Source organism: Microtus ochrogaster, chromosome 5 (assembly GCF_000317375.1).
Source record: "Microtus ochrogaster isolate Prairie Vole_2 chromosome 5, MicOch1.0, whole genome shotgun sequence".
Classification (NCBI taxonomy): Eukaryota; Metazoa; Chordata; class Mammalia; order Rodentia; family Cricetidae; genus Microtus; species Microtus ochrogaster.
In genome coordinates this window covers 60,872,136-60,880,740 of record NC_022012.1, presented here as the reverse complement: position 1 = coordinate 60,880,740, position 8,605 = coordinate 60,872,136, and the positions used below count along the sequence as shown (strand labels likewise).

Genomic DNA, 8,605 nt, shown 5'->3' with positions numbered 1-8,605 from the left:
CTTCCTTCCTTCCTCCCTCCCTCCCTCCCTTCCTTCCTTCTTTCCTTCCTTCCTTCTTTTTTTTTCTTTCTTTTTTGAGACAGGGTTTTTCTGTACAGCTTTGGTGCTTATCCTGGAACTAGCTCTTGTAGATCAGGCTGGCCTCAAACTCCAGAGATCCACTTGCATTGGCCTCCCGAGTGCTGGGATTAAAAGCGTGCACCACCACTGCCCGGCCGTGAGCTCACCTTCATGGCGGGTCTTCTGTCCTCAGTTATACCTTCACAGATTCCCCCACCCCGCCAGGGGTGTGTCTCCTAGGTGACTTCAAACTCTCCTCCAGTTGACAATGAAGTTTAACCATCATATTATCTTAGTGCCATGTTTTGGGGGAAAGTTCTGGACTGCCTAGGGAAGGTGGGTACTGCCAGGCATCATTCCCAAGTAGGATACACTTTCTCTTGGGCAGCCGTCCACAGCTAACACTAATGGTTTGGTTTTTGTTTTAGGATCCAAAGTCTAACATGATTCAACAGTGGTTTTCTCAGCAAGGTGATCTCGGGGTCATCTCCAAAACTTTTCAATTATCTTCTCATCCAATGCTTGGGGACTGGTCCATTCAGGTTCAAGTGAATGTGAGTATAAATATACTTTTTGGGGAGAATATAAAAATTGTTTAAATTGTTCACGTGTTAAAGTTTCAAAGTCATTCTATGAACAGAAATAAATTACCATGACCATCTAGACAATTTCAGTGACTTATGGTTAATTTGCTATATTTCTCAGTAGGGTGGGCTTCATTACAATCATTGCTTTTTTCCATCATAGCCTGTTTGAAGGTTTAAACATTTTGTCATTTTTGTTCTAAAACAGAATAAATGTGTGCTTATTAATTGCATGTGCTGACTCTTCTAAGATTGAGTACTGAACACAAAATTCTCCAACTGGCACATTTTATCTTTCACAAGAATGATTCAAATGAGCAACTGGGCCAACCTGCGTTGTTCTTGCTATGAGAAATCGTGGCTTGACAGTCACATTGATGCTGTTCCTTAGGCCTTTCTCCTCAGAGTTCCTGCCTGCCTCCTCCATCTACTTCCCTCAGGTAGTAGGTTACATCTGTGACCTAAAAGGACAGGCAGGAGCAGTAGAGTGTGCCCTCTGTTGCTCTCTGCCTCAACTTCCCTCAGATACATTAATTTTTTTTAAGTTAGGATTTATATTGCTGCAATGAAACACCATGACTGTAAGCACTTTGGAGAGGAAAGGGTTTATTTCCCTTCTGCTTCAGCATCATAGTCTGCCATTGGAAGAAGTCAGAGCAGGAAGCAGGAAGTAGGGCAGGAAGCTGGATTCAGAGCAGATGCCGAGGTCATGGAGGGGAGCTGTTGACTGGCTTGCTCTCTCCATAGTTTGCTCATCCTGCTTTCCTATGGTACCCAGGACTACAAATGGCCAACCCCAGCAGCTGTCAATTGCCAACAGTTGTCCAGCTAGGGGTAGGACTTTAGGAGCCCCGCCCTCATCCGTGGTGGGATTTTGTTTGACTTGTTTTGTATTGCTTATGCCGTTACAGCCACTTTTGAGTTGATGTGTCCTGTGGCCCTGTCATGGCTGCTGCTGTCGGCTCTTTGTAATTGTAAAAATTGTAATTTTTCCACCCTCTCTTCCGTGATACCTGAGCCTTGAGGGTGAGGGGGGTGTGACATAGATGTTTTATTTGAAGTTAATCACTTCATAATCTCTTATTTTCTATATGTTGACCAATTGTGGGCCTCTGTGTTAGTTACTGGCTACTATAAAAAGAAGCTTTGTTGATAAGGGCTGAGACATGCATTAATCTATAGGTTTCAAGATAGGAACTTAGAAGACAATTTAGTTCTGCGTCCACTTAGCAGAATAATGGTATTAGGTTCTCTTCTAGGGCTTGTGACCTAGCCAGCTGTGGGCTTCTGGCCTAATTAATAGTACCTGACATGAGTTCTGTCTTGAGGAGTGGATCTTAAATCCAAGTAGTTGGTTAGTTAAAGCCAAGTGGTTGGTTGCTCAGATAACATTTGTGCAACTATATATTTGCACACATGGGCATGTCCTGCTAGGCAACTCACTACTGTAGATAGATGCACGGTCACAACTGAGTAAGACTTGGTTAATTTCCTCCCCTAGTGGCACATCTAGGACCTTCCAGAGAATAGGGAACAAACTTCTAGATTGGTACTAGTTTGATTTTTCCATGTCTTATAATTCAATATGTGGTGTCTTCAGTAACAGGGTCTGGAGGACAACCAGGAGCAATGGTAATAGCTGGTGATGTTTGGGGGAGCTATGGGGTCACACAAAGAAAAGAAACTCATAACAGGACCTGAGCTTTTTATTTGCTAGTTTCTGGTATCTGGAAGTAGCATCCTCCCCATTCCCCCATCCCATTATAGGAAAACTCCATTTTAATTTCTTTTATGTTTACATGTATATATTTTAGGAAGCTTCTAAAGTAGTAGTTTTCTATATGGTAGTAGTTTTGTATATGGTCTTTTCAGGGCTCTTCAGTGTTAGTTGTATTGTTCCCCTGCTCCTCTATGTTCCCTTTTCTACAATACAATATTCTTGATTCAAACATGACTTATTGATAAGAGGACCTTTGGCAAGCACATAAAATACAGTTTTTGTGACCTCTTAGAATTGTCTTTCCACAAGGGAGCAACCCAGAGGAATAATTTAGTTCTGTTTTTGAGCTATTAAGACATTTAACTTCTTGGATCTTTCTAGTTGGTACCTTTCCTTTTTGTTTCTTTATTTTTTAGAGAGGGTCTCGTTATGTCTGCCTCTGTCTCTGGGGTGCTGGGAGCACAGGCATGGACCACTGCACACGACTTGCTCTATTTAAAAGTAACGTGACCAGGTGATGGGTCAGTGTGCCTGCCACACCTCAATCTTGCGGTGCTCCTTTATAGGTTCGGGTGAAAGAGTCATACTTGGTGTAACTATTAAGCGCATTTGTCTGGTCTATCTGATATGAGTTGCAATATTCACAGATGTAACTCATTATTGGCAAACATTATTTATCTGTTCATGCTTCAAAAAAGTAAAGGGGTTCTCACCTTAGAGAAAAACATTATTCAGACATGAGTTGCAACTCAAGTGACCCTTGATTTTATTCTGAGTGAAATCAGCCTCAAAAGGGTAACTGCTGTGTGCTCTCAAGTGAATGCAATATTCAGGATATAGAATATCAGAGAAATACAAAGTGGAATGGTGGATGCCAGGGAGGGGTGGGACAAGGAGGTGGAGCTGTTCTGATGGTGTAGTTTCTGTTTTGCAAGAGGAAATTCCAGAACCCTGTTGCCAACAATGTGGGCAACAACACCACAGAACAGCGCTCAGAGATGGCTATATGGCAAATTCATGCCACTCAAATTCAAATTAGTAAAAAAAAAAAAATCAGTGTCACCTATTTTTGAGAAATGTTGGTCATTGAGTTTATAATACATTACTCTATAGTTTGTGATAGGCAGACGAGTTAATATTTAATCAGTTTTTATGTAGATCCTGGAAGAGGTGCGAGATGATGGGTCAGGTGAGGTGCGTGACATAGCACCTGCCCGCAGCAGCGTAAGGAAGGAATCCTGTGGGCAAGCCGTGGGGACTGACTGACTTAAGGGCTCAGCGCTAGCGTCCTATGAGACTCTTACATCTGCTCAGTGGCCAGCGGTGTCTGCAGATGTTTGTACAGCCACCAGCTTCAACCTTGTCAATTTAGCTGATCTTTCTGGACGCACGACATGGCTCTGAAGACTATATTGGAGGCAGTGTTGCAAAAGAGGTTCATATATGCAGCGAGTATATATGAATACTTAAGTATTCATAAGTGTTTAAATACTATATGTAAGATTTGTAGTGGAGGTGTTTGCTTATTTCCCTGATTCGTAGCTTAGCATAGTAATAACTAAAACAAAAATCTAGACATTAGAAAAATATGAAATTGGAGAAGATGCAGGAACTGTTGGCCACCATGAGAAATGCTGATTTTCAAGAGTCTCCCCGTATAAGCACTGACACACTATTATAATAAAATAAATATATTTATAGTATATAACAAGTATATAATGTAGTAAATTTTGTGAAGACTGACATCTCCTCTGGGAAAGCACAGACACAGTTTGTCTATATGTTCTCATTTATTCTTCATCGATAATTCTGTGATAATGGCGCAGCTATGTCCATTTTAAGACAGGAAGACCATGGCCTAGAAATTAACTTCTCAAGAACTCTGATGTGGGAAAGGGGAGCTGTTTTGACCTCCCATTTGACCTATAGCTCAGTCCAGAATCAATGGCAGCTCTCTAGTTCCTGTATTGCTCTAAGCCTCCGGTCATCCACACTAGAGCAATGAACAGCAAAGGTAATCTACAAATACATAAGGAGCGTGTGTTCCAGACCTTGGACCAGGCACAGTGCTTGCATATATGATAACAATTATTATTTGTCTTGATATAAATGCGATTTTACAATTTTAGCATTTTAGAAGGTATCTGTATCCTTTTCAAGACAAACGCTAAGTGCTTATTGATGAAATGCCAAAAGAGACATACAAGAAAAAAAAGATAGGTCCCCGTTAACAAAATTGCCGGCCACCAGGGGTCAGTATACTCAAAGCCATGTTTGAAATTGGCTCTGGCCGTTGGCCTCACTTCTGGTTTTTGTCTTTCTTTAACTCCTGCTTTGCGTCCAGGGGCTTTATATTTTATCACCTACTTGTTTTAGCAGTGAATCAGGACTATGGATGGGACAGACTCATTATTTGAACAAGCCACCATCAAATACCTTGTTTGTATTTTTTGAGGCAGTGACCATTCCCATTACAAAACTGGGGGAAATGATTTTCAAGAGAGAAATTTGAAACCTCATTTTTTTTCTGTTTGTAGAAAAACTGCGAAATAATGTCCACATCACTACGGAAAGACACTGTCAGAGGTCTCGTGTGCAGTGACTGTAGATAACCAGAAAGTGCGTGTTTTAGTCACGCGGTCCCCCAGGGCAGGAAAGGATGCTTCAGCGAGATGCCTGTGGGTTCCTCAGCATCTATCCAACACTAACGTGTTCATTTACAGGATAACACAGTCAGTCGTTTCTGGCTTCTAGCAGCATCTATCCAACTCTAACGTGCTCATTTACAGGATAACACAGTCAGTCATTTCTGGCTGCTAGCCTTTCTAGAATAACTTAAATTGCATTTGGTCATTATGTGTTTCTTCCTCTCCTTTCTTCTTTCCCTCTCTCTCTCCCTCCCTCCCTTCCGTTTTTATTACATAATTTTAAAAAAATCGGCTCTTTAGGAGTTTCACATCAACCATCCCAATTCCATCCAAGCATTGCTTTCATTTTCAGGATTTTGGGATAATGACTTTTGGGGTGTGTGTGGTGTGTGTGTGTGTGGTATGCATGTACATGTGTGTTTGTGACTGTGGTGTGTGGTGTGTGTGTGTGGTAGCATGTACCTGTGTGTTTGTGACTGTGGTGTGTGGTGTGTGTGTGTGGTAGCATGTACATGTGTGTTTGTGACTGTGGTGTGTGGTGTGTGTGTGTGGTAGCATGTACATGTGTGTTTGTGACTGTGGTGTGTGGTGTGTATGTGTGGTAGCATGTACATGCAGACCTGGAGGCCAGAGCATCTTCTTTTGTTCTCGGTTTTATTTTAATTTTTTTTTAAAAAAGCTTTAGACTTAACTACAGAACTCCATCTTGTTTTGTTTTGGTTTGAACAGGATCTGTCCCTGGTATTTGTCTGTCAGCCCCTCTCTGTTACAGATGCGTGTCTCGACACCCAGCTTTTATGTGGGTGCTGGAGACTTGGACTCATGTTCTCACGCGTATGTAGCCGGCATCTCACAACTGAGCCGTCTCCCCGGCCCAGCTGCTTCTGATTGACTAACATTTCTAGGTCTTCCACGTGTAGTATGGGGGTGATTGTGGGTCTAAGTGAGTTTTCTATGTGTTCATAGACATGCCGGTTTTTCGCATTGTTATGTAACAAGTCTCAAAGTACCATAATTACGGGTTTTAGTGCCAGACCTCACGGATCCCTTAGCTCCATCTCCTCAGTGGGGCACACACTGAGTGGAGACATGTGGCTGATGAGGATTACACGGGTCTAACGAGGTTGGGACAGCAGGCTAGACTGTAGCACGAACCCTAATTGGTCTTAATAAAAACCTTGAGGCAGATAAAGGGGTAAATGCTGAAAGATCAGAGAAGCAGAGTAGTGAATCTTGGGGTAAAAACAGAAATGAGACGCCGGGGGTAGGAAAGTCTGTGCTGCCAGACAGCACGAATGAGGCACATAAAACAAAACGAATCTTTAAAAAGAGCACGTAAACGGAAAGGATAAGCAGAGCTTTTGACTCTTCTTCTGCCTCCAGTGATGTCACTGCCTCTTTCTAGTCACTCTCCCAAAGCGAAAAACAGTTACCTAATCTCTCTGCCTTCACTTCCCCAGTCCCTCAAGTTGTGGCTTGCGGTTCCTGTTCTCCTGTTTTTATCATGTGTCATCGAGTACACATTGGCATTTTGTGAAGTTTGCTTTTCAGTTCATTTCATAATTCATTTTAGGCGAGTCCACTCATAGGAGTGCTCTCAGCCTCTGTCTGTGTACCAATGACTCTCAGGTTTGTCTCTGAGAACATCTGGGTCTCCGAATCGTCCTTGATATGGTCCCCACCGTCGCTGGTTGTCCCCCAGCATTCTCCACTTTACTGGATTACTCCGCCCTCCTTTCAGGCTGTGTTAGCCGGTGACCTTGGCGTTCTCCTTGACATCTTATGCTTACTTACCGCTCGTATCCAACCTCCACCGACTTCCGTGGCTTCTACTCTGATGTTCATTTCAGATGGACTCGTTTCTCTTTCTTCCCTGCTCTCCATCTCCTTTCACAGCTGCCATCACAGTTTCCCTGGGTATTACCAATGTCTCTTAGCCATCTTCTGCAAATTTGCTTATTTCCATACCTGCAACCCATTCTCTACACAGCAGGAAATGCAATCTAAACAGTGCTTGGATCACGTTATCCTCCAGCTTAAAGCTTTCCAAACACTTTTCATTGCGCGCAGAGTAAAATTCGTGTATCACTGTTACCTACCCAAGACTTTGCTTGATCTGATTCTACTTCTCCACCTCATCTCCAGTTTTAGCCTCCACGAATTCGATCCATCCTGTTTGTTATAGTTTATAAGTACACATAAATATATTTGGTAAGTGTCTTTTCACTAGGCCGGGCTCTCTTTACAGAGAAGGCAACTTCCATTTCCTGTTGAAGGAGTAGATGAAGGGAAGGCCAAATGAATGGATGGATGAATGTTCCATTATACTTGTGCGCTAGCCTCGGTGATTTAGTGGCTCCAGGGTGGCAGTTGGACCTCTCTTATTTATTAAGCCCACCATAGATGGCTCTGCTCTGTTTGGGTTGACATCCCTAGAGAAATGCATTGTAACTACGGTTTAGAGCACAGATGTTTGGGCTCTAAACACAACAAGGAAAGGGCAATGTAAATGTTAATAAACATTTTCAGTCCCTGGGCAAGTCCTTTTATTGACTATCGTTCCTCCAAGTCAGCCAGCATAAATGCAGTACACTTTTATATGATGATGCTTCCATTGTGATTTTTTTGTTCATTTTAATGCTTTTTTAAAAACCAATTTCATGGTAAAAAATCAAAGATGAAGAAGATTGCCTAATACTTTATAGATAATAGGCTCAAATATCCAGGTGAGTAAGAATTTAAATGATGCCAGTAACATGGGACTGTTCTCTTATGAGTAAGGCCACACATGAAGGTGACAAGAGAGGGCCTTACAATAAGGAGTTGAGGTGGGTTTTAGGTGACAAATACAGAGAGCTCTGGATTGGGAGTCATGAGGTCCCCAGAGGTCCTTGGCTTCTTACATCAAATACAGAGATCAATAAACTAGGAGTCCTAAGATGCTCTAAGTCCCCAGGCCTCGTGCAACAAATTCAGGGAGCTCTCGGCTGGGAGCTGCAGAGATGGGCCCTAGGGATCCAGCTGAGGGACTATGGGCAAGTCATTTCAATGCTGGATTTCAGGCTTCCCTGCTGAAACCTAGAGGGCTTTTATTAGAGAATGTTTAAACTCTTCACAGCTCTGTAAGCGTATGTGGCAAGCAGATGGACCAGAAGGGGCCTCAGGACTTGGAGGGCAGCAAGGCAGCTGGAGGTGCAGCGAGGCTCTGAGCTCAGGCACAGCTGTAGACAAGAGAGCAGCGATGTGCTGTGTCAAAGGCTTGGGGCAGTAGTAGCTGAAACGAAGATTCAGTCTCTGTGCGGAGCTGTGGAAGACATTGGATATCCACCAGGTTGAATTGGACGAAGGGGAGAAAGGGGAAGGATTAAAAAATTCCTACTTGATGTATAAAGATGACACATAGAATAAGCTAAAATATAGTTGACTGTGTTCATTGTGCTACTGTGGTCTTCTGACACTGGAATCGCCCGAGCTTGGTTATTAGACATTAAAACAAAGCTGCTGCTTCTTCTTCTTCTTCTTCTTCTTCTTCTTCTTCTTCTTCTTCTTCTTCTTCTTCTTCTTCTTCTTCTTCTTCTTCTTCTTCTTCTTCT

The 8,605-nt window shown here is 42.7% G+C and overlaps 1 protein-coding gene across 1 annotated transcript in view; it reads left to right on the top strand.

Annotated features, from left to right (window-relative positions):
- The window catches only part of Cd109 (CD109 molecule), a 105,168-nt gene that overhangs the window by 32,196 nt on the left and 64,367 nt on the right, over window positions 1–8,605 (top strand). The window contains exon 5 of the mRNA XM_005347578.2: window positions 489–614. Coding sequence (XP_005347635.1) covers window positions 489–614 — 126 coding nt within the window. The remainder of the gene's footprint in view (window positions 1–488; window positions 615–8,605) is intronic.